Source organism: Zea mays, chromosome 2 (assembly GCF_902167145.1).
Source record: "Zea mays cultivar B73 chromosome 2, Zm-B73-REFERENCE-NAM-5.0, whole genome shotgun sequence".
Taxonomy (NCBI): domain Eukaryota; kingdom Viridiplantae; phylum Streptophyta; class Magnoliopsida; order Poales; family Poaceae; genus Zea; species Zea mays.
Window position 1 is genome coordinate 71,005,411 of NC_050097.1, and position 27,092 is coordinate 71,032,502.

Genomic DNA, 27,092 nt, shown 5'->3' on the forward strand with positions numbered 1-27,092 from the left:
TCCTGGAAGGCAAATCTTGCCTTCTGTCGCCTGGCGCACCGGACAGTCCGGTGCACACCGGACACTGTCCGGTGCGGATTTCTTTCCATTCCTGGCGATGCCGACCGTTGGCGCCTGGGAGCCGTTGGCGCACCGGACACTGTCCGATGCACACCGGACAGTCCGGTGCTCCCTCCCGACCGTTGGCTCGGCCACGTGTCTTGCGCAGATCGCGCAGCCGACCGTTGGCCCGGCCGACCGTTAGCTCACCGGACAGTCCGGTGCACACCGGACAGTCTGGTGAATTATAGCCGTATGTCGCTAATTCATTCCCGAGAGCGGCAAGTTCGCCTGAGCCAGCCCGGTGCACCGGACACTGTCCGGTGCACCACCGGACACTGTCTGGTGCACCACCGGACAGTCCGGTGCACCCAGACTGCGCTGGCTTTGGCAGAACTTAGCCACTTCTGCTCCAATTCAATCTTTCCTGTTTCCAGCACTTAGACACAATACATTAGTCCATAAAACAATGTACTAAGTCTAGAAACATACCTTTTGACATGATTTGCACTTTGTCCACCACATTGCATAGATTAACAAAAAAGCACTTGCGTTGGCACTCAATCACCAAAATACTTAGAAATGGCCCGAGGGCACATTTCCCTTTCAATCTCCCCCTTTTTGGTGATTTATGCCAACACAACATAAAGCAACTAGAACAAGTGCAATATTAATGCAAATGAGAACTCAAAATTGTTTTGAATCAAATTTGGCATATATGGATCATTCTTTGCCACCACTTGATTTGTTTTTGTAAATCAAACTCAAATTCCTATCTCTAAGTCAAACACACTTGTTAAGACATGAAGAGAGTCGTTCCAAGAGAAATTGATTCAAGATTTCAAAAACTCCCCCTTTTTCCCATAATCAACACTTCTCCCCACAAGAAGCCTTTTGACAAAAAGAGCCAATAAGAGTATTTTGACAAAACAAAAGCTCTATTCTATTATTTTCAAAATTCTTCTCAAGTGGTAGCTGATCCATTTATTGCTTTGACATTATTTTCTCCCCCTTTGGCATCAAGCACCAAAATGGGATCAATCTTGGCCCCTTAACCCCATTGCCTCACCAAAAATCTTCAACTAAGAGTAAAAGGCAATAAGAGTACTAAGATGAACTTGGAAGAAGTTACTCGTTCATCGGAGTGCAGTGGAAGTCTTGCATGGTCCAAGTTCACCTTTTCCCTTTCAATCCTCCTTTGAGACTAAATCAAGCAAACTCAAGCACATGGTTAGTCTCAAAGGGTCAAGTTGTAACACATCTCCCCCTAAATATGTGCATCACTTTGCAACGGACTTGTGAGGTCCGGGGAGTGCTTGTACAACTTGAGCACCATAAATAAGCAACAGAATGCAAAAGGAACATGATCAAAGGCATAAACATGTATGCTATAGATCAATCCAAGTTCCGTGAATCTAAGACATTTAGCTCACTACGCAACTTGCAAAAGGTCTGCTCATCTAAAGGCTTGGTAAAGATATCGGCTAGCTGGTTTTCGGAGCTAAGATGAAACACTTCGATATCTCCCTTTTGCTGGTGGTCTCTCAAAAAGTGATGCCGGATGTCTATGTGCTTTGTGCGGCTGTGTTCAATAGGATTATCCGCCATGCGGATAGCACTCTCATTATCACATAGGAGTGGGACTTTGCTCAGATTGTAGCCAAAGTCCCTCAGGGTTTGCCTCATCCAATGTAGTTGCGCGCAACACTGTCCTGCGGCAACATACTCGGCCTCAGCGGTGGATAGGGCAACGGAGGTTTGTTTCTTAGAACTCCATGACACCAGGGACCTTCCTAAGAATTGGCACGTCCCCGATGTACTCTTCCTATCGACCTTACATCCAGCATAGTCGGAGTCTGAATATCCAATCAAGTCAAAGGTAGACCCCTTTGGATACCAGATCCCGAAACAAGGCGTAGCAACTAAATATCTAAGAATTCGCTTCACAACCACTAAGTGGCACTCCCTTGGATCAGATTGAAATCTAGCACACATGCATACACTAAGCATAATATCTGGTCTACTAGCACATAAATAAAGTAAATACCCTATCATAGACCGGTATGCCTTTTGATCAACGGACTTACCTCCTTTGTTGAGGTCGGTGTGTCCGTCGGTTCCCATCGGAGTCTTTGCGGGCTTGGCGTCCTTCATCCCAAACCTCTTGATCAAATCATGTGTGTACTTTGTTTGGGATATGAAGGTTCCATCCTTGAGTTGCCTCACTTGGAATCCAAGGAAGTAACTTAACTCGCCCATCATCGACATCTCGAATTTCTGAGTCATCACCCTGCTAAACTCTTCACAAGACTTTTGATTAGTAGAACCAAATATTATGTCATCGACATAAATTTGGCACACAAAAAGATCGCCATCACAAGTCTTAGTAAAAAGAGTTGGATCGGCTTTCCCAACCTTGAAAGCATTAGCAATTAAAAAGTCTCTAAGGCATTCATACCATGCTCTTGGGGCTTGCTTAAGTCCATAGAGCGCCTTAGAGAGCTTACACACGTGGTCGGGGTACCATTCATCCACAAAGCCAGGGGGTTGCTCTACGTACACCTCCTCCTTGATTGGCCTGTTGAGGAATGCGCTCTTCACATCCATTTGGAACAACCTGAAAGAATGGTGAGCGGCATATGCTAGCAAAATGCGAATGGACTCTAGCCTAGCCATAGGAGCAAAAGTCTCCTCAAAGTCCAAACCTGCGACTTGGGCATAACCTTTTGCCACAAGTCGTGCCTTGTTCCTTCTCACCACCCCGTGCTCGTCTTGTTTGTTGCGGAACACCCACTTGGTTCACACAACATTTTGCTTGGGACGAGGCACCAGTGTCCAAACTTCATTTCTTTTGAAGTTGTTGAGCTCCTCCTGCATGGCCAACACCCAGTCCGGATCTAGCAAGGCCTCTTCTACCCTGAAAGGCTCAATAGAAGAGACAAAGGAGTAATGCTCACAAAAATTAACTAATCGAGATCGAGTAGTTACTCCCTTGCTAATATCACCCAAAATTTGATCGACAGTATGATCCCTTTGAATCATTGCTCGAACTTGGGTTGGAGGTGCCGGTTGTGCTTCTTCCTCCATTGCAAGATCATCTTGTGCTCCCCCTTGATCACACGTCTCCTCTTGATGAACCTGTTCATCGTCATGAGTTGGGGGATGAACCATTGTTGAGGAAGAAGGTTGATCTCGTTCATCTTGTTCCTGTGGCCGCACATCTCCAATCGCCATGGTGCGTATTGTGGCCGTTGGAACTTCTTCTTCATCTACATCATCAAAAACAACAACTTGCTCTCTTGGAGAGCCATTAGTCTCATCAAATACAACGTCGCTAGAGACTTCAACCAAACCCGATGATTTGTTGAAGACTCTTTACGCCTTTGTATTTGAGTCATAACCTAACAAAAACCCTTCTACGGCTTTGGGAGCAAATTTGGAATTCCTACCCTTCTTCACTAGAATGTAGCATTTACTCCCAAACACTCGAAAATACGAAACATTGGGTTTGTTACCGGTTAGTAGCTCATACGATGTCTTCTTGAGGAGGCGATGAAGGTAGACCCTGTTGATGGCGTGGCAAGCCGTGTTCACGGCTTCCGACCAAAAGCGCTCGGGGGTCTTGAACTCTCCAAGCATCGTCCTCGCCATGTCTATAAGCGTCCTGTTCTTCCTCTCTACCACACCATTTTGCTGTGGTGTGTAGGGAGCGGAGAACTCGTGCTTGATCCCTTCCTCCTCAAGGTACTCCTCTACTTGAAGGTTCTTGAACTCGGACCCATTGTCGCTCCTTATCTTCTTCACTTTGAGCTCAAACTCGTTTTGAGCTCTCCTTAGGAAGCGCTTGAGGGTCCCTTGGGTTTCAGATTTATCCTGCAAAAAGAATACCCAAATGAAGCGGGAAAAATCATCAACTATAACAAGACCATACTTACTTCCTCCTATACTTAGATAGGCGTCGGGTCCGAAGAGGTCCATGTGAAGCATCTCCAATGGTCTTGATGTGGTCATTACATTTTTGGTGTGATGTGCTCCTCCTACTTGTTTACCTGCTTGACAAGCTGCACAAGGTCTATCTTTTTCGAATTGCACATTAGTTAAACCTATCACGTGTTCTCCCTTTAGAAGCTTGTGAAGGTTCTTCATCCCTACATGTGCTAAGCGGTGATGCCACAGCCAGCCCATGCTAGTCTTAGCAATTAAGCATGCATCTAGACCGTCCTCCTCTTTTGCAAAATCAACTAAGTAAAGTTTGCCGTCTAAAACACCCTTAAAAGCTAGTGAACCATCACTTCTTCTAAAGACAGACACATCTACATTTGTGAATAGACAATTATATCCCATATTGCATAATTGACTAACAGATAACAAATTATATCCAAGAGACTCAACTAAAAACACATTAGAAATAGAGTGTTCATTTGATATTGCAATTTTGCCTAAGCCTTTCACCTTGCCTTGATTCCCATCACCGAATATGATTGAATCTTGGGGATCCTTGTTCTTGACATAGGAGGTGAACATCTTCTTCTCCCCAGTCATGTGGTTTGTGCATCCGCTGTCGATAATCCAGCTTGAGCCCCCGGATGCATAAATCTGCAAGGAAAATTTAGGCTTGGGTCTTAGGTACCCAACTCATGTTGGGTCCTACAAGGTTAGCACAAATATCCTTAGGGACCCAAATGCAAGTTTTGTTTCCCTTGCATTTTGCCCCTAATTTTCTAGCAACTATCTTCCTATCCTTTCTACAAATAGCAAAGGAAGAATTTAAAGCATGATATATTATAGAGGGTTCATTAACTTTCCTAGGAACATTAACAACATTTCTCCTAGGCCTATTAATAAAATATCTCCTAGACATATCTCTACCATGCATATAGGAAGAACTAGAAGCAAACATGGCATGAGAGTCATAAACATGTGAATCAAAAGCATCATAACTTCTATTTGCATTTCTAGCATGTCTTCTATCATGATACATAAAAGCATGGTTCTTTTTAGCACTACTAGCCATAGGGGCCTTCCCTTTCTCCTTGGCAGGGATGGGAGCCTTATGGCTTGTTAAGTTCTTGACTTCCCTCTTGAAGCCAAGACCATCCTTAATTGAGGGGTGTCTACCAATCGTGTAGGCATCCCTTGCAAATTTTAGTTTTTCAAATTCACCTTTGCTAGTCTTAAGTTGGGCATTAAGACTAGCCACTTCATCATTTAATTTAGAAATGCAAACTAGGTGTTCACTACAAGCATCAATGTCAAAATCTTTACACCTAGTGCAAATCATAACATGTTCTACATAAGAGTTAGATTTATTTGCTACTTCTAGTTTAGCATTTAAATCATTGTTAATTCTCTTTAAGCTAGAGATAGAGTCATGACATGTAGACACTTCACTAGAAAGCATTTCGTTCCTTTTAACTTCTAGAGCAAGTGAATTTTGTGCACTAACAAATTTATCATGCTCTTCATATAAAATGTCCTCTTGTTTTTCTAAAAGTCTATCCTTTTCATTCAAGGCATCAATCAATTCATTAATCTTATCGATTTTAGTTCTATCCAATCCCTTGAACAAACTAGAGTAATCTATTTCTTCATCACTAGACTCATCATCACTAGAGGAATCATAAGTAGTACTATCTCGAGTACATACCTTCTTCTCCTTCGCCATGAGGCATGTGTGACGCTCGTTTGGGAAGAGGGATGACTTGTTGAAGGCGGTGGCAGCGAGTCCTTCATTTTCAGAGTCGGATGACGAACAATCCGAGTCCCACTCCTTGCCAAGGTGTGCCTCGCCCTTAGCCTTCTGGTATGCCTTCTTTTTCTCCCTCTTGCTCCCTTGTTCCTGGTCACTTTCATTATCGGGACAGTTAGCAATAAAATGACCAATCTTACCACATTTTAAGCATGAGCGCTTCCCCTTTGTTTTGGTCTTGCTTGGCTGTCCCTTGCGACCCTTTAGCGCCGTCTTGAAGCGTTTGATGATGAGGGCCATCTCTTCATCATTTAGCCCAGCCGCCTCAACTTGCGCCACCTTGCTAGATAGCGTCTCCTTGCTTCTCGTTGCCTTGAGAGCAATAGGTTGAGGCTCATGGATTGGGTCGTTCAACGCGTCGTCCACGTACCTTGCCTCCTTGATCATCATTCGCCCGCTTAAGAATTTTCCAAGGACTTCTTCGGGCGACATCTTGGTGTACCTAGGATTTTCACGAATATTGTTCACCAAATGTGGATCAAGAACAGTAAAGGACCTTAGCATTAGGCGGACGACGTCGTGGTCCGTCCATCGCGTGCTTCCGTAGCTCCTTATTTTGTTGATAAGGGTCTTGAGCCGGTTGTATGTTTGGGTTGGCTCCTCTCCCCTGATCATTGTGAATCTTCCAAGCTCGCCCTCCACCAACTCCATTTTGGTGAGCAAGGTGACGTCGTTCCCCTCATGTGAGATCCTGAGGGTGTCCCAGATCTGCTTGGCATTGTCCAAGCCGCTCACCTTATGATACTCGTCCCTGCACAAAGAGGCTAACAACACAGTAGTAGCTTGTGCATTTCTATGAATCTGTTCATTGATAAACATAGGACTATCTGAGCTATCAAATTTCATTCCACTTTCCACAATCTCCCATATGCTCGGATGGAGAGAGAACAGGTGACTACGCATTTTGTGGCTCCAAAATCCGTAGTCCTCTCCATCAAAGTGAGGAGGTTTGCCAAGTGGAATGGAGAGTAAATGAGCATTTGTACTTTGCGGAATACGAGAGTAGTCAAAGGAAAAGTTCGAATTAACCGGTTTCCTTCTCTCGTAGTCGTTGTCGTCGTTGTCCTTTTGGGAAGAAGTAGACTCATCGATGTCGTCGTAGTAGATGATCTCCTTGATGCGTCTTGTCTTCTTCTTCTTCCCATCTTTGCATCTGTGGCCCGAGCCTGAGTCGGTAGGCTTGTCATCCTTTGGCTCGTTGACGAAGGACTCCTTCTCCTTGTCGTTGATCACGATTCCCTTCCCCTTAGGATCCATCTCTTCGGGCGGTTAGTCCCTTTCTTGAAGAGAATGGCTCCGATACCAATTGAGAGCACCTAGAGGGGGGGGGGGTGAATAGGTGATCCTGTGAAACTTGAAACTTAAGCCACAAAAACTTGGTTAAGTGTTAACACAATAATCGCCAAGTGGCTAGAGAGGAGTCTCAGCAAAAACACAATAACCACAAAGATATCAATCATAGAGATGGCACGGTGGTTATCCCATGGTTCGGCCAAGACCAACGCTTGCCTACTCCACGTTGTGGCGTCCCAATGGACGAGGGTTGCAATCAACCCCTCTCAAGCGGTCCAATGACCCACTTGAATACCACGGTGTTTTGCTTTGCTTTTCTTAATCCCGTTCGCGAGGAATCTCCACAACTTGGAGCCTCTCGCGCTTACACTTGAAGTTCACAAAGAAGCACAGAGTAAGAGAGGGATAAGCAACACACTCAAGACAAGAAATCACATCAACACCACGCACACAAGTCACAACAAGAGCTCACAACACAACTCAATGAGTTCACGACTCAACTAGAGCTCTAATTGCTATCGCAAAGAATCAAAGGCGCGAAATCGATGTCTTAGTGCTTAGGAATGCTTAGAGGATGCTTGGTGCACTCCTCCATGCGCCTAGGGGTCCCTTTTATAGCCCCAAGGCAGCTAGGAGCCGTTGAGAGCATTCCTAGAAGGCAAATCTTGCCTTCTGTCGCCTGGCGCACCGGACAGTCCGGTGCACACCGGACACTGTCCGGTGCAGATTTCTTTCCATTCCTGGCGATGCCGACCGTTGGCGCCTGGGAGCCGTTGGCGCACCGGACACTGTCCGGTGCACACCGGACAGTCCGGTGCTCCCTCCCGACCGTTGGCTCGGCCACGTGTCTTGCGCAGATCGCGCAGCCGACCGTTGGCCCGGCCGACCGTTGGCTCATCGGACAGTCCGGTGCACACCGGACAGTCCGGTGAATTATAGCCGTACGCCGCTAATTCATTCCCGAGAGCGGCAAGTTCGCCTGAGCCAGCCACCACCGGACAGTCCGGTGCACCCAGACTGCGCTGACTTTGGCAGAACTTAGCCACTTCTGCTCCAATTCAATCTTTCCTATTTCCAGCACTTAGACACAATACATTAGTCCATAAAACAATGTACTAAGTCTAGAAACATACCTTTTGACATGATTTGCACTTTGTCCACCACATTGCATAGATTAACAAAAAAGCACTTGCGTTGGCACTCAATCACCAAAATACTTAGAAATGGCCCGAGGGCACATTTCCCTTTCAAGTCCGCAATACAAATGCCCAAAAACACACAGTCCCTGCCTAAACCCATTTTGGCACCTGTGGACGGTCCACCGCAAATGGTCGACGGTCTGCACAAGCACACAGGGACTTTTGCAAACTTAGACCCTCTCTGGTCAGGACTACGGATGGTCCGCCCAAAGGACCGGACGGTCCACAGTGCAAACAAATCGGACCACATCGAAGTAAGCAAACTTCAGACCTCTCTGGATGGATCATGGACGGCCCGGACGGTCTGCCGACCACAGAGACTTAGTTATTTTTCAAACACGTTTTTTGAAAAGATTTTAGTTATCAAACTTGAAAGCGCAGTTAGTTCTCATCCAATGCAAACACTAGATGCTCTATGAGGCACTAAGATTTACACAGACCAAGGTCATTTACCCCTCTTGATAGTACGGATATCTAGCCTACTAATCTGGTCAAATACTCTCTAAACACCTAGTGACAGGCAAAAACAAAACCTATGTTATACCTTTGCCTTCACTTGATCCACAACCAATGTATTAAGTTTCTAAGACTTTTGATAAAGCTCTTTTTCTTATGGTCCAACCCGCATTCTTATTTTTCAAATAATTGTTAGTCCACATATTGTTGTCATTAATTACCAAAATATTATTAAGGGGCCTAGATGATTCACAGTGTGGCCCTAGGAGACGACAGCCAAAGAGGACAGACGATAGGGGTGGCATAGCCGCCGCGACGAGGAGAAATGGTGGGCGACAGCTCGTCTCAGCCTCTCAGGGTCGGGGACATGAGGTGGAGGACAGGAGTATGGATGCCGAGAGATTATTAGGTCTAGGTATTTACTATATCCTTTTCATTTTAAGATTTAACAATATTCAAAATTTCAACTCTATATACCAGAACAGAAAAATACAGAAATAGGTATATGCGGCTTTGATAAGGATCCAATTATAATCTTTTAAAACTTTTTTTACAGAATTGTCCCTGTCATCCGAGAGAGGGATGACTCGCTAGAGCAGCGACAGCCACCTACCACGCAATGGAAGGGAGACAAACTCTCCTCCGATGTAACCTTAGTTTTAAATTATAACTTAATTTTTAAATGCATAATTTAATGTACCATCTGTTGATGATCGATATCTTTCTTTTTACATAAACGTGTATGTCGTCCGAGAGAGGGATGACAGGCCCTATGGCTCGCTGGAGCGGCGATAGCCACTTGTCGCACAATGGAAAGGCAGTGACCCTCCTTCTATCTAACCTTAGTTTTAAATTATAACTTAATTTTTAAATATATAATTTAATGCAACATCAGCTGATGATCAGTATTAGAACAAAGTTGCAACTGAAGTTTTGGTCACATGCCCTATATATGTGCAATAAACTAGAAACAATTGAAATGATTAGCAAGTATCAAAGTGAAACGAGAAAATAGATACACACAAAGGTGAAATTAAAAAAAAATAACACCAATGAACCTTATCCTTCGGTCTCCACCCTCAACATAACATTTCTAGCTCTTAAGTATATTTCTTCAAGCACTTTCCATATTTTGGCATCACCTGTAATTGTATCAACATGCTAGTAATTGATAGAGTCATAGAACTTAACATCCATGCTGCCACCAAAGAGTTTATAACATCCCAGTCCTTCTATTCAACACTTGACTTGTCCTTGGGCTCAATGATAGGCCTGTTAACATAGCCCTTGAACACCTTGCCTTCGATAATCATAATGCTCTTCTAGACCATGTCAAATAATTTTTACCTCTCTTCTAATTTAATCTTATATGGTATCAATTTTAGCTTCTAAACTGGTTTTGTATGAGCAATATTTTCTTTACTTGAATATGGAGCTTCATCCTTTTTGCTGTCAGCAATTCGACCAACTTGCCAAGAAGTTGAATCCCTTTAATTTCTCACATTCTTACTAGCAACACAACCAGATTAGACCTAATTACTTTGCGTACTCAGGACAACATTAGGGGTGGTAATGGATCACGATCCAAATATTTCTTCATAATTCGTTTGAGCTCTTAACTAATTTTAGTTTAAAAATAAATAGAAATAGAGTCTGATCCTAATCCGTTGCGAAAGGGCCTCTAGCCTAGTGGTTAAGGCTTCCGAGTAGCACCTCTAAGGTTCGATTTCTCTTGGGGACGAAATTTCTGGATTGGTTAAAAAATTCACTCGTTGTGTCTCATCCGCTCTTGGGTTACGATGTCCTGTGCGCCACCCTCAGATTGGGCTGTTGCAGAGTGGTTGGTTGACGTTGTCCAGTTAGTAATGGGAGGCTAGGATTCGAGAATTTTCTTGTCCGAGACCAATCTTAGTTATCAGTGGGTTGTATGCATCTTTGAGTGCCGACCCCAGCCATTAATACTGGAAGGACAGTTAATTTCTCTCCGGTCGAGTTTTTTAATTTGATCCGATCCTTAAATTTTATAGTGTAAAATTTAGAGCCCATTACCACCTCTAGATAGCATCAACCAGTTTTTGCTCTTCTCTTTATTCACAGTAACAGCATTGTAAGGGCCAAAATTTGTATAAGAAAAAATACAATAATAATAAAATAAATATATGAAGAGATCAAATAGTAAATTCAGATATCTCAGATTATACTTGAGTGTTAAAAATTGAGAACTGAATTTTGAAAAACCAAGAATTATTTTAGAAAAGAAGTAATAGAAAAGTTTTCTATTCAACTAAATAATTATGCATATCCTTAAATAATGCACCAAAAGCATTTATTTACATGGATATTTAATTTTGAAGTAACTTTTACTTCTTATCCCACATTCAAAATACTATTTTTCTAAAAAGAAAGAAAACAATATGAGTGTGTCTCATATTTCAAACATTTATCAAACAAATAAATTAATTAGAATAAATAGATGTTTACTACACCATGATTGATTTTTAGTGGGTATTAAAGTTAAATTCTTAAACTTTATCTCAGATTGGAATTTGAATTTTGTAAGTCAAATGGGAGTAATATGGGAATATAATAATGAGAAGAGAATTGGATTTTACCCAAAAGTGCAAATTGGGGAAAAATTGGAAATAATTTAGAAAAGAGAAGGAGAGAAATATTATACAACACAAAATAAATTTATAAATAAACAAATTCTTCATATTTTGGGTATGATCAAATAGAACATTCATTTTAAGTACAAATGTACCACAAGTTTGAATTTAAATTGAAGATTTGGATTAAAACATAAGTTTGAATTCGAATTTAAAATGGAAAGGAGATAAAGAAATACTATAAAGTAAACTTATAGATAAATAAATTAAATCCATAATGGCCTGATCAAAGGGGTGCATTCAAAAAGGAGTACAAATTCATGACATATTTTAAATTCAAATTTGAATTTTAAACTAAGAGAGAGAAAAAGAGAAAAAGAAAAAGAAAGAAAAGCTTATTTGGGCCGGGGCGCCATTTTCGACCCGTTTCCCCCACTCCACGCGTGCACCAGCCCAAATTTCTACACCGCACTGCACGTGACCTACTGACCGGCGGGCCCGGGAAGCGAGCGACCGCGCCCGCGTATTGAAGTAATCGCTGTCCGGGGGGCCCGTTTGCCAGACTCGCTACACGTGCAATCACAAACATCACTCGACGTCACAGCCCTGTGGGCTCCATCGGTCAGCCGGATGAATCCCTCCCTCAACAACCTCGCCGACAATGACGGGGCGTCGCCGTGAGCTCCGGGGAATCCGTTGAAGACCAACCACCTGCACATAAAATGAGTCGCGCCGCGCCCCTCCTATCCCTTAACCGGGCACGCGTCCACCAGAAGGGTTGTGTGAGAGGCAGTCCTCTCCGCCGTTCTGCGTTCATCGATGACGACGGGGGTAAGAAGAACGTCGCCACCAATACTCGCGGCCAGTGCTCGCGTGTGGGGAGCTGGGTGTTTCGCCTGAGCTCGCGCTTGCGGTGGATGCACTCATAGGCAAGACCGAGGGAGGAACGACGTCTAATTTCTCGCCGTCGACCGCTCTGTGTCACGATTCCGCCGTGCTCGACGATCATGCCTTGACTGCTATCGGTTGGTGGCCGAGAAACGTCGCCTAGCATCCCTGACCGCACTGGTGGTGTCGCGTCCGGAAGATTTGGTGATCGGAGCGAGGAGAGGATTTCTCACCGTTCTATTCTTCACCACCGCGCCGCCCGCACGCGGGCACGAGGATTCGTGCGCCAACCCTCCGGTACGACCTCTGGTATATGTCCACCCGCACCTTCGTTTCACATAGGTTCAGACAGGGATAGTTTTGGGTAGTGGGAAAATGGGGCTCCGGGGCCGGGCGCGCTGCTCGCCGGCGGAAGCACCACCGCGGTACTCGCACATCTCCACTGCGGGTGAACAGAAGGAAGAAGACCGTGTCCTGGCCATTGGATCTTTTGCCAACATGCATGATTAGATCTGGGTAGTGCTTCGCCCGCGTATGTTAGATGTCGATCGGATGAATCGGGGTAGACCTCTGGTATTTAAAATGTGGAGCGTTGGATGGCGATCCGACGGCCAGGAGATGGTACCGGTTCGGAATGAATCTGGATCTAATCTGCACCATTCATTTGCAATTGTGCGGCCTAGATCCGTAGATACCCCTTCGGCCTGGTGTTTTTACAGAAGAAATCTTATGAAATTAGGTAATGAACCTGCGGTTCAGTACTAATTTGTCTGAGTCTAGGTAATTTTACCCCAAAAACCCTGTGTTCTCTGGTTATCTTGTGCCCAGTCCAGAGAATTATTAAATTGAGTAAAAGTAATTAGAAAATGATTATTAATGCAAACATAAATGCTAGAATTTGTTTAATTTATAGAAAATTCATATTAAGTCCAAATCAATCCATTCTAATTTCTATAATTCTATAAGATTATTGTTTATCACATAGTACCTCTGTTTTGACATGAAAGTCACATTAAAATTTATATCCTATTTAATCTTGTACAAAACACACCGAATCTTTAGAAATTCATAACTTAAAATCTATAACTCCGATTTGATCCATTCAAGTTGCGTTAGTCTCGTACAAGTATTTACCACACAGTATCAACATTTATTATACCATGTCTCATTCTTTTCTAATTAGATCTTTATTTAATTTATGTTGGTTAGACTTGTTAATTTGCTTATCATTATAATCTACTAAAATATGATCTATGGTCAAATTATAATTTGGATTAAAGTTGAATTAATTACTACTTTAGGTTATCTTTTCTTTGGAGTTATAAAATAAACATAGAACCTAGTGTTAATCATTTAAGCACATCATAACTTGATGACCATAACCCCGATTTTAGTGGTTCTCGATCCCATGATCTCGTAGCGACGTGTAGATCATTATTATACAATTTGTTCTTATATTTGGTGTGATGTTAATTTTTTCTATACCATGTTTGTTTGTATTGCTACGACTAGCGCGAGGTCGCGAGGATCTGAAGAATCATCCTGGTACCTGGAGTCTCAAGTGCCAGACAAGTTGTGCCCTTGATCACTTTCATTTATCCAATAATGTTCTTTATTATCACTTATTCAATGCATAGGTTTAATTTTTATGGGACCCAATAGGTCACCCTAGTCTGATTGTCTTTTACCTTGTTTACCCCTAAATCACTTGGGTAGTTTTGCTATTGCTTTATATGGTTTTGGGTTAATATTTCATTATATCCATGTACCAAATATTCTGTTATTTTATTTATGTTCATGTCAAGATCATTATATTTTTAATTGGAACATGGAGCTTAACTTGAGAAACACATGCCACCGCAAGGGTGGAATGGGACGCCCTTGGCTGACTAATTAGGAAAGCTAGTGGAAGACTACCTTACCCGAAAGGGGCAAGGGCAGTAGGGGAGTTGCATGCTGGGAGGTTCTCGGGTTGATTTTGCTGCGATGGCAGTCAGACGAGGGATTCTTGCAAGTGCTCTTCCCATAAACTGTAGCGGGTTTTCGGAAGCTAGTGAAACTTTGTAAAGGCCTCGTAGTGGATCCCAAGCCATTCACCTCGGTAGTGTCTAAGGGTCTAGCTAACCCTGGTGACATGGGATACACGACTTGTGAGTACAGGGTACAACCTCTGCAGAGTGTAAAACTGGTATACTGGCCGAGCTCACGGTCATGAGTAGCTCAGGACTCTCGCATGATTCATTTATGGAACTGAAATTCAATTTGTCATATGCATTACATGGGATTATTTATTAATTTCGTTCTATTATTCTTATTATGGTTTGGTATTTACTTACATTTAGTAACTGCTAATAAAATTTGACCAACTTATTAAAAGCAATGCTCAGCTTTAACCCCTATTGTTGATCAGCCTTACACATCACATGAACTTCCACCTTTGGAGAGTTCATGCACATTATTCCCCATAACTTGTTGAGCGATGAACATGTGTGAGCTCACCCTTGCTGTCTCACACCCCCCCCCACAGGAGAAGTACAGGTGGTTCAAGAGGAGCCATACATCGAGGAGTTCGATTCGATCTAGGTGGTGTCTCCCAGTTGACTTATTGGCGCCAAGGATGGTCCTTAGCTCGTTTTATACTTACCTTTATTTTGTAAGACTTCCGCTATATAATAAGTACTCTGATTATATTGTGACATTTATCTCTATACACTCTGTTATTTTATGTGTTGTCTTCTTTGGCGCATGTATGAGATGCACCCGACTTTGTTCCTTAAATTCGGGTGTGACAGAAGTGGTATCAGAGGAATGTTGACTGTAGGACGAAACCTAGATAGAAATGGACAAACCTTTACCTACTTACCTTACTCTGATTCTTTTCTAAACTTATCTTAATCTTTTCTCATGTATTTCCGCTTTACTCTGATTATTCTTACCCTTTCCTTCTAAAGACAAAAGTGGATTTCACACTTTGAAATCCTGTGCCTAAAGTGACCTCTAGGAATAGGAGACCTACTCTTAGGAACAAAAACAAAACTATTTTTATAGATATCTATACGCTTGAGTGTTTGTTCTTATGATGCTTGTTTGATTTGGATCTTTGATTGAGTGTGATGAGTTGTGGAGTAATGTCCACAATTACATCTACATATACGTATAGATATAAATAAATAAAATTCATGAGATAACTAAACCACTTAGATTATCTTCCATTAAAGTGTATCTATTTTAAATGGATCCTTCTTACCTTAAAAGATTCTTTCTTACTTTAATGGACCCCTCTTAACTTAAAGGAATCTATCTTATCCTAATAGGTTCATCTCGTGTTAAAAAATCCTCTTAAATTGTTTATAAGATAAACTAGACCAACTAAGAGTACCCCACTAGAATATATCAAATAGATCCATCTTATCTTAAAAAAAATCTCTTATCTTAATAGATCCATCTTATCTTACAAGATTCTCTCTTATCTTGATAGATCCATCTTATCTCGGAAAGATTTTATCTTACCCTAATAGATCTAACTAATCTCAAAAGATTCTATCTTATTCTTAGAGACTCATCTTGACCTAACACGCATACCTATCCCAACCACTTTGCTTATCTCCTAATAGTATAACAAACATGATCTATTCCAAAATAAATTTAGTAGATCCTATCTAGTCTAAATCTGGTTACACCAATTTTCTGATCCCATCTAATCTGGTCAGATCTAATCTAACGGACAAACAAGTTAGATAATACTGGTAAAATAAGATTGGATCCTACTTTGATAAATATGTTTTAACCCAAATTGGAGTCTTAATCCAACCTGACTATATACGACTACCTTAACCATCAGATAGTTGTATAACCCCTCTATTTTAACCGACAGAGATTCTAACTTACCTATAATCCATCTTACCTCAAAAGGTTCTAACATATCCTAATAATATATATCCTACCCTGGTAGATCTATCTAACTTAAACTAGTCTAATCTAGTTGTATCCAATCTAACCTAGACCCTGCCTAATCTAATATGGTCTAATCTATGTTACAAGTATTAACTAAACCATATTCCTATAAATGGGTTTTAAATCTAAACGGGTGTCTTAGACCAACTCGTCCATAAAATCGCGACCTAGCCTATGTTATAGGTTGCCCAACCTAATCATCCCAGAAGCAAAGTAAACTATGTTTAACCTACCTACCCCATGTACCCGCAATTATTATCCCAACTCGGTTAATGGCATCTAACACCACGATCGATGGTCCCTAAATCAGACCCAAGAATAAGAATGACCTCGAAGGATATGAGTAGAAACAGATCTTCAGATGAATCAAGATCCACCACACGGAATAAAAGTCTCCCTTACTTAACTTTATTTTGCCTCAAATCTTCTCTACACCCATAAATAGCTAAAACATGGTGTACCCTTGTTTTCTATGCCACACCTGCTAATGACATGAAAATTTTAGGTGTATAAAAAATATATACTAATTGAAAGTTCCACTTAAAAACGGAATTTCATAAAGATAAAGTCAGCTTGATATGCTTAACTAAATGATATTCTTAAATAGGAGCATAGAATCTAATGTGATCTAACTAAATGATATTCTTAAATAGGAGCATAGAATCTAATATGATCCAATCTAATGTGGTCTACTTAAACAGATTAGTGAGACTTGTAGAAGAGATTATACCCTAATAGCCAGGTGTAGACCAACTCAACCATAAGCAGAAGACCTAACCATATGAGTCATAATGGACTGTATAATCTATCTATCCCCACCTAACATCAAACAAACTTTTAACCTACATCATGTAGACTATCTCATCTTGATAAGATTCTATCTTACCTTTGGATATTCACCATATACGACTAGTTACCCCAATTTGGACATAAATCAAAGATTAAGCCCTGCTAAAGAATCTTCAGGACATAACCAACTATTAGTCTATTCATTCTGCTTACCAAATACTTTCCATTGCAAAACTATCCTACCTTATGCTTCTAACTTTGATGGTCAAAACCAGGAAGGAAAGACTACCAGGCAACAACAAACAGAAATGAATCCTCCAAATCCTCCACCGGTTGGAATCGATCAAGTGGTTGCCACCCAAATGATGGTAATACAACTAATGGCAAACATGGTTACCGAATTGCAAAATTAGATAAGACAAGAACATGAGGAAATACGCCAGGATCGGCTGGAGATACAGATACATCGAGAAATAAGGCAAGCGTAGTTGGAAAGACAACAACAACAATGCCCACTACCTCCACCACCACCACCAACTCCACCAAGCTACATAAACATATATATATATATTTATATATATATATATAAACATATATATATATATATACATTACTACTATTTGTAAGATATAAGAGTTACTTTAGTTAGTAGTTGGTATGACACTATGTTAGGAGGAATAATAAGGTTTAATTGACCCTATGTGTCGCTAATAAATTACACATCATGCTGAGATTTTTGTTTGTGCATATGTGTTGAGACAATATGAGTATATACCCTTTCCTTACAAATCTCGAGGACGAGATTTCTGTTAAGGGGGTAAGATTTGTAAGGCCCAAAATTTTTATAAGAAAAAAATACAATAATAATAAAATAAATATATGAAGAGATCAAATAGTAAATTCAGATATCTCATATTATACTTGAGTGTTGAAAATTGAGAACTGAATTTTGTAAAACCAAGAATTATTTTAGAAAAAAGTAATAGAAAAGTTTTCTATTCAACTAAATAATTATGCATATCCTTAAATGATGCATCAAGAGCATTTATTTACATGGATATTTAATTTTGAAGCAACTTTTACTTCTTATCCCACATTTAAAATACTATTTTTCTAAAAAGAAAGAAAACAATATGAGTGTGTCTCATGTTTCAAACATTTATCAAACAAATAAATTAATTAGAATAAATAGATGTCTACTACACCATGATTGATTTTAGTGGTATTAAAGTTGAATTCTTAAACTTTATCTCGGATTGAAATTTGAATTTTGTAAGTCAAAAGGGAATAATATGGAAATATAATAATGAGAAGAGAATTGGATTTTACCTAAAAGTGCAAATTAGGGAAAAAATTGGAAATAATTTAGAAAAGAGAAGGAGAGAAATATTATACAACACAAAATAAATTTATAAATAAACAAATCTTCATGTTTTGGGTATGATCAAATAGAACATTCATTGCAGTTTTGAGAAATCGTTATACCAATAAACTGTCCTTTTTATACAAGAGACATACAAAGCTACGATTTAGAAGGAAAAAAAAACGTGGTGCCGAGAGGAGACAGTACAAGAAACCCGCAAAGACTGCCAAACAACGAAATTTTCAAAACCAAAGTATTCCATATAACCCATATTGATTTTCCAAGTCTTCAAAATGCATCGAAACAGGGCCTTAACCCATTTTGAAACAACAAAAATTATTTCACACAAAATTCCTATGTCCCACGCAAGAGTAAGTACACAGAACCAGGATAAACGAATGCTGGATTATCATACGCAAATAAGAATCAACAGATTGCATTAGGCTACAGCTTTTCTTCCTAGAACAGTTTACATGTAGTAAATTAAAGATATACACAATTAGGTCCTATTTTGATATACAGAAAATGGATAACACTTGTCCCAACTTTAGCTGCTAAGGGATGGCTTGAAGTACATGCAAATTGGCGGGTCAATCCTAAGGATTGACAGTATCGCAGAAGGAACAGTCCAGATCCCATCACCACAGATCAAGCCAGAGGCAACCGCACCTGCGAAGTCATCACACTCCTTGCGGTTCACCCTCTCCCAGACGAAAAGGATAACTGTCCCAACAAACATGTCGATGGCGAAGTACGCACCGATGTAGAAGGGAATGGCCATAGCCATCGGGATTGGGATGAATCTGGAGACATTCTTTGGGGTGACGTCCCTGAGGAGGTTGATCACTAGAGATGCAATGAAGAAAAACGAGCAGATCGCTAGGCAGTGCTGAGGCAGTGCAGAAAACCCTTCCACGCCAAGAATTGACATCTCACGGAAGATTACAGCATATGGAGCTTTGAATGCGCCGTCAGGGTTACCAATATCGAAAGCCGACCAGTAGAGCCAAAAGGTGAGTGGAGCAATGACACAACCAAGGGCGGTCCCGATCAACTGCGACACGAACATGGACCTAGGGGAAGAGAGTGTGAGGTAACCGGTCTTGAAGTCCTGCATGAGATCGGCTGCAGTGGACACGATGGACATCATAACACCGCAGGCTGCTAAGCCAGCAATCACACCGCCATTCTGACCAACCCATGATGCAAAAATGAAGAGGCCGATCTTTCCATATGTAGACGCAAGATTCCAGTCCGTTAGTCCAGTGCCATATGAGTTGCAGAAAGCGAGGAGGGGAGCAACAACGTATGCCGAGAGGACAAGGTACCACTTGATCTGCGGAAAGATCATTGGGACGGTTGCAATCGATATTGCTGCAAGGCCAATGTAACCAGATCCTGCCAACCAGGGAGGGATACTGTCCTTTATGAATGTCTCATTCAGATGCTTTTCCTCAGCTGATAAATTTGAACCTTCATCGCCTGTTCAGGAGTAAAAACATAAGATCCTGCTGCATCAATGTATAAAATGTGAAGTATAAAATAGGAATAAGCATACCATCCTGAACTTGGGCTAGTGGCAGTCTTCCTTGCTTAGCCCGTGCATTCATTATTTCCTTGATAGTAGCATAAATGATCTTGATGAGGTTATAAAGACCATCCCCAAGTATCACAGATACAGATATAAAAACCTGGAATGCAGGGAACAGATGCAGCTTTATCTTTTTGATAAACATAAAGTTGCAGAGATTGATGACATGTAAGCAATATATATATATATATATATATATATATATATATATATATATATATATATATATATATATATATATATATATATATATATATATATATATATATATATATATATGTATATGTATGTATATATATATATATAGGGTACAAATGAGCTAGATGTTCTATCAACATGCTCTTTCGCTAAATCAATGTTTCCAAATCATCTAATCGACCCTAGTCGCAATGGCAATGATCGTACCCACTAATCAGGACCAATCTTCGTGCATAAGATTGCCATGGCAATCACGATTAGTCAGATGATAAGCTTGTGCTAAATACATGACAAAGTTTCTAATACTATCAATGTCTATGGCTTTCAAGATCTCTTCCCCAGACCCCCAGAGTGTGTAGGAGCTTTCACATTGTGTATGCCCTTTTATCGGTCTTGAACCCGAAGTCACGGATCAAACTAATCCACATCCACCGTTGAAACACATGACAGTAATATAATGGGACAACTGTGATTATACTCTTCGCTGACCATACAATTGTGATTTCACCCTCCGTTTTTTAACTTTGTGATTTTACCCCTCCGTTTTGAAAACGAAGCAACTGTCCGCCTCTGTCATGGGCATCATAGGGAGCGGTCACTCATGTGGGGCCGCACCTATGTGCGCCAAAAGCGAGAGGCCGCAGGGGGCGCTGGCAGCAGCGCGCGCAAGGAAGGCATGGCAAAGGAAAGCGCGCACAAGGAAGGCATGGCAAAGGAAAGCGCGAGCAAGGAAGGCATGACAAAGGAAAGTGACTGATTTGGTGGCTAAATTGATAGACCTAAATTTAGGGGAGATAATTTCAATTAGTCACTTGCCTAATTAGTGGTTGCCTAGTTGGTCAACCGGTGGCCTATATATAGGCCTGTACGCAGGAGACAAAGGAGGAGGGAATATATTATCAAACCAATCTCTCTCTCTCTCTTGCAATGACTCTCAAGCGCCTAGGGCTACTACCCTAGAAACAAGCCTGCGGCAGAGGGGTATAACCTCGCCGGAGAAGACAGTTATCCCTCTCAACGCCGTTAGTAAAAATCAGAATTAATGAGTAAAAAATAAATAATGTGAAAATAAATGGATAAAAGGTCCAAACTACCTCTGTATAGGTGCAACCCCAATAGGGGTACAACCACAATTACATAATATAACGATGAGTAAAATCACAATAAATTGCATGGCATTTTTTTGTATTTTCGCATTAGATTTAACATCGTTTACTGCACGTAACGGCGCAGGGGTATGACAGAACTTCGTTTTCAAAACAAAGGGATAAAATCACAAAGCTGAAAAATGAGGGTAAATCACAATTGCAAGGCTAGAGAAGGGTATAATCACAAATGCCCCTAATATAATTGTTACTATTACTCACATCAACAGCCAAGTTCATTTTTGAATTTCAGGTTTATCTAAATAGTGAGGATAAGAATTATGTCCTTTTATTGCTCATGTCTTCTGATTCATTGGTTCTAAATCAATTGAACAAAGAAAGTTACCAGTTGACTTTCAGAATGAAGCAAAGAATTAAGAAGTATCAATGGCGTGCAACAATATATCACCATACCTTGTATCCATAGAGTCCTTTGAAGTCATTGCTTCCAAGGTCAGCTGGATACCAGTCCCCAGCTTTTGTGGAGATATATGGCCAAAGAATACCCCACGATATTATGGCACCAAGAAGTGTAGAACAATTAACAATATGCGGACAAATAAGACCACATCCAATATAGGTTGGGCTGAAATCAAAATAAAACCTACACAGAGTCGAAGAGTCAAGTTTTTTTTTGAAGAACACGCCAATGGTATCCCATCTTGAAGGATGTGTACTTTCATGACATTAAATCCTTCTTGTAAACTCAAAGGGCTAATTTGGATAAAATAATCTCCTTGTGGATTGGAAGGGATTGTGGAGTCAAGAGGGGCTAGGGTGAAGCAATTACCACTCAATCCCCATTCCCCTCAAATCAATATGTGGAATACTGGAATGGGCATCCGACTAGCCATAAAGGAATATCAAAACAGTCATAGCAAACTTACGTATTCTTAAATGCTGCAAGTCCCAAAGAAGGGAAATTATCGAAACCACAAGAATCTCCAACACCGCTGAAGAACCATTTAAAGCAGTTCCATATAAAACTAATGCTCAAGTACTTCCCAAGACACCTGACTTGCTTGCTACAACCATAAAAAGAAGTTAGGACCACAAAAAAGTGCAGTAACAGAAAAGAAAACCAGTTTGTTCAAACTCTAAATCAGTTCAATATCCATTTTGACTTACACATCTTCATAGGTGTCTACATTGGCTATATGAAATGTGGATGATCAACTTTGGGCAGAAAAATATTTCTGCCTGTTAGGTTACCATACAAATTAAACTGAAATAAACAGACAAAATTGTACTTGGAAACCTTGTCCATGCATAAAATAATGTAACACTTTCTGATTCTGGATGGAGTGTTTTTTAAACTTAGGATCCATCCTGCACATGCAATTCATAACTTGACATTCAAGCACATCTTTTCCAAGGACAAGTATCCAACACTCATCTCCACCTACACCTACATGTGAGAGTGGAAATGGGATATCTAGGTTTGGCTTGGGGAAAAGGAACAGAAGCACTGTCCCAAGGGGACAAGAAATCATTTATGAGTGGCTTGTACATTTTAAAGTTTGAACTAATCTTGTTATTTCCAATTTCATTGTTGGATGTGGAAGGTATCAGAGCTCATTTAAAACTTGAGTAATCTGGCAACCATTGATGACTTGCAACTGGAAGAACATAATGGTATAAAATCGGGAAAACCAAATCAAAAGATGATTCATTGGTGGTTGTTGGTTGATAGGTCCAACAAAAATTAGGTGGAGCAATGTTTGGTGTGTGGACACTGAAAGGTCCATAGAAACATCTAAAAGTTCTTTTATTATTCTACATGGTTAAGAACTGTCGACCTTGTCATGACATTCTGCCATGCATAAATTGTGTACCATCAAGAACATACATTGCACATGTTTCATCAAGAGAGGTTATAAACAAATAAACCATCATTGGGCTCCTTTCAATTTGATGTGACATATATTGTGTGCAGGTAAGGGATCTTAAGGATGAAACAGTCTACAGGAGATCATGAATGACCATTGTATGCAAAATTGCAAATCAAACAAATGAGTATACAATAAAATGCACAGCTGAATGTCAAGCAAAGTCTTACTCTGCAAGCTCAGCTCCAGTAGTTGTGTGGAAACTATTTATCAACATAGCCGTGGCTGTCCCACTGGGATAAGTCAGCTTGTAATCAATTACCATAACCTAATAACCAACAAAACAGATCACAGCTCAGCAGAGTAATTAGACACAAGTCATGCAAACTGATTGGCTCCAATCAAGAATGATGCCTGGGTGCATAGTGCTGAATGAGTACCTTGCGTAGTGCAACAAGACTAAACAGCCCAAGGAAGCTAACAACAAACATGAATCCAATCATCCAGCCCAGTGAAGGAGTCTTGACATCCACGGCCCTGTTGCCAGGATAATCTGGCCCGATAAGTTCATAGGTTCTCTGGTCCATTGCAAGCATATAGCTTCCAAACCCCCCTGCAACCACAAGATTAGTCACTAATAATAAAAATATACTTTTCGAAGCAAAAGGAGGAAAGTGTTTATTGTGACCAAGCAAAAGGAGGAGAGTATTTGTTGTGACCAACGCTCTGCATGAAACAGCAATGTGATATTAATGCAGCAAAATTTCCCCAACAAGAGTATAATATCAACCATATATAAGGTAATCACAGCATCACCTTAAAAAAACTAGTTCGAAACAACAATTGTGAAACAAAACTAAATCCTTGTCGAATTTTATTGCTCATTGAATGACAAATGAAATCCTGAAACCGCTACTAACTAACAACATTTCTTATATACCATCTGAAACAAACGTTTGAACAACTGAATCTCCACCGGTATAAACTGAACTGAACTCAAGAAGACCAAAAGAACATCATGGGTCAAAGGCCTACATGAAATCCAATTAAGCTAGACTTCAGCCGTAAACTATTAGCCAGACTCCAGCCGTAAATTATTAGCAGCAATTAAACGCCCGATGAAAAATAACAGCCCTAAACTGTACTCCGATCCAAATAACGAGTAAAGTAGCACTACTCTACCAATACTGAACATCAAACTTCGTAACTCTGGGCAGCATGGAGATCTGTACGGCTCAACCAAAATTTGGAGGAGATCTCAGCCCAGGAGTACCTACTATCTAGGCGACAAGCAAGCTCCTCCATCCGCCGCGCAATAACCAATAATCATAACATACCGCTGAAGGCGAGGCCGTAGCAGGCGACGACGCATGTCTGAATGACGGTGTTCTCCTGCTTGGTGAAGGGCTTGGAGACGACGCCGAACCTCTCGAGCGCCGCCGTCCAGGTGCGGACCAGGAAGTAGCCGAGCAGCCCCGCGGCGACGTTGAGCGAGGGGATGATCCCGACGGTGAGGTTGAGCTTGTGCGTAATGAGGCAGAAGAGCACCCCCAGGACGGCGCTGACCGCCAGCCCCCGAGCCGTCACCTGCTCCCGCCACGGGGGCACCGCCTCCGGCGCCGGCGCGCCGGCGCCCGACGCGAGGAGCGGGCCGGTGATCTCACCCTCCGATCCCATCGGTCGCCGGCGTGAGTATCGGCAATGCCTCTGTTTCAATAATACTAATCAATAGTACTAATGATTAATAAAATAAATACACTTGTCTCTTCTCTTTGTAGTTTGTACGAGTAGTTTGTTCGGTTTCGCGTGTGGTGCGAGCGAGGTAGATGACGATGAGGCGATGAGGAGTTCGACGGGGTAGGTTGCGTGCCAACTGCGAGTGCATTAATAAATCCCCTTCGGATACCACCAGCACTGAGTACCACTCGGACGGCTCTTGACAATGACGTGCGGGGCCGAGAATATGTGGGTCTTCATCGGTGCCGCAAAGGACAAAATGGACCCACATGTCATCGTAAATATCACGACGGCTCGATACTTTGCCAGGTCCGGCTGGCGACGTGGACCTGGATATAGCCGGATAGAGACCCACGGGTACACCGTACGCCAGAGTGGTAAAGGGACACGCGCGTCATCGGCATCACATACTCTAACGCCAAACTCTATCTCCAACGCGGCGTTAGGCTCACGTGTTGGTAACATAATGATGGTAATCGACAACGTTAAATCATATTTATTTAAATCCAACCAATAACATTAAATTATATTTGTTTAAATTCAGCCGTAATCCAGTGGCGTAGCTAGGATTTTTTCATAAGGTATGCCATTAGAAATTTTTCATAAATAATTTAGCATAATTTATAATAGTTTGGAATACAATTTAATTAAAATATAAAGACAAGAATACCATATAAAACTATAGATTTAATGTTTAAGTCTATAAGTACATATATTAGAATATAAATATAATATAAAATAATCTAAACATCAAATAAAAATACATAAAAAATAAACTTGCAATTGGATTCGTGCGGTGCTGGCGGTGGCGCATCACGTGGCCCTGTCAGTCATCAGGCTTTCAGGGCATCAGCCACTAGAGAAATCAGGCGGCGAGAGCCCAGAGCCCAAACGACATGATCCTTTTGTTTTTGTGTTGTTCTAACTTCCAATGTAACATTGCACCTGTTTTTTTTTCTAGCTACTATGGATTGGTGGTCCGATGGGCCGGCCCATAGAGTATGCCATGGCCCACCTGGACCACCCTGTAGCTACGCCACTGCCGTAATCGATATCACACTAGAAATATATACCAGCATATTTAAACTTATTACCGCATGTACTCGAGTGTGAATCATTATCATTTATGTTATATTTTGTGAACCAAATAGCACCCTATTTTGTATTATATATTTCACGGTTAGTAGAGTAGAGATTTAAATAGTGAATTTAATAAAGAGCAGGATAGGAAGTCTGTTAGAGATAGTCTATCCTTGAAGACCTAAACTTATTATAAATATCATCTCTAACTAGAGATGGCAATGGAGACTCGATCTCTGTTTTCGCCGGAATTTCTCCATTAAGTATATTTTACTGTGTTTGTAGAGTAGAGATTTAAATAGGGAATATAATAAATAGTGGGATGAGAAGTCTGTTGGAGGTAGTCTAATCGAGAAGACATAAACTTATTATAAATATCATCTCTAGATGGCAATGGAGACCCGATCTCTATTTCCGTCGGAATTTCTCCATTAAGGCTTGTTCAATTAGGGTGTATTAAAGCTTTAACTGTTTCTTCCCTAAACCATGGGATTGAAGGGGATGGGAGAGAATTGAGAAGGATTTTGACTTGTATGGGATTTGATCCCCTCGATCCCCTGGATTTGAGACAAACGAACATGGCCTAAGGGGGATGGGAAGCGATAAAATTCCTTCCTATTCAATTTTAAATAGAGTGGGATTTACTCTCCTCAATCCTCTTCAATCTGCATGCAACCGAACAGGACCTTATGGGATGGGGATGCCGAAGTTTCTGCCTCCACGGGGATGTAAATGACAAAAAATCTCCTCTGACAGGTATTGGGGACGGGAAAGCATTCCCATCCCGTCTCTGCGGGGATAAAACTAAATGGGTAAGTTTATGCTTCACTAATTGAATGATAAATGACTACAAGTGAAGGAGGTAGGTGGTTTAAACAAAAAAGACCCAAAATTTCAAACACGTGTCTAGAATCACAGGAAAACTACAAACAAAAATAGTGAAAATTAGCTCGATAAGAGCCCATCCAAAATTGTTGTATACCCAACAAATTAGTAGTTCCCAATAGCGGGTAAAGTGAAATCCAACAAAAAATCACTAACTAAAAGAATAAAAAAGCTTTTATTGAATCATTTAAGTTATAGAAAAAAATCCTAAACTCAAGAATTCAAATGGCAAGTTCTTCTTTACCCAGAAAAAAAGAACCACTTAGAATAGCCAAACATATTATATTTGTT

At 41.0% G+C, this 27,092-nt stretch overlaps 1 protein-coding gene across 1 annotated transcript; it reads right to left on the reverse strand.

The window, feature by feature from the left end:
• Nucleotides 1-18,723: 18,723 nt before the first annotated feature.
• LOC100192483 (putative metal-nicotianamine transporter YSL6) lies at nucleotides 18,724-24,951 on the reverse strand. Its single transcript, NM_001137703.1, has 8 exons — nucleotides 24,885-24,951; nucleotides 24,437-24,806; nucleotides 23,540-23,712; nucleotides 23,330-23,427; nucleotides 22,158-22,295; nucleotides 21,685-21,874; nucleotides 19,895-20,027; nucleotides 18,724-19,818 (listed from the first exon to the last, which is right to left on the reverse strand). Exons 2-8 carry the CDS (start codon nucleotides 24,774-24,776, stop codon nucleotides 18,884-18,886), a joined length of 2,007 nt encoding a protein of 668 aa, NP_001131175.1. The 5' UTR covers nucleotides 24,777-24,806; nucleotides 24,885-24,951; the 3' UTR covers nucleotides 18,724-18,883.
• Nucleotides 24,952-27,092: the final 2,141 nt, after the last annotated feature.

Excerpts from the sequence above, each read along its gene's own strand:
- LOC100192483 (NM_001137703.1), bottom strand. The coding sequence starts at position 24,776 with ATGGGATCGGAGGGTGAGATCACCGGCCCGCTCCTCGCGTCGGGCGCC. Across the intron at positions 21,875-22,157 it reads CTTGCAGCATTTAAGAATAC|GTTTTATTTTGATTTCAGCC; the intron begins GTAAGTTTGCTA and ends GACTCTGTGTAG. Across the intron at positions 20,028-21,684 it reads AAGGACTCTATGGATACAAG|GTTTTTATATCTGTATCTGT; the intron begins GTATGGTGATAT and ends CCTGCATTCCAG.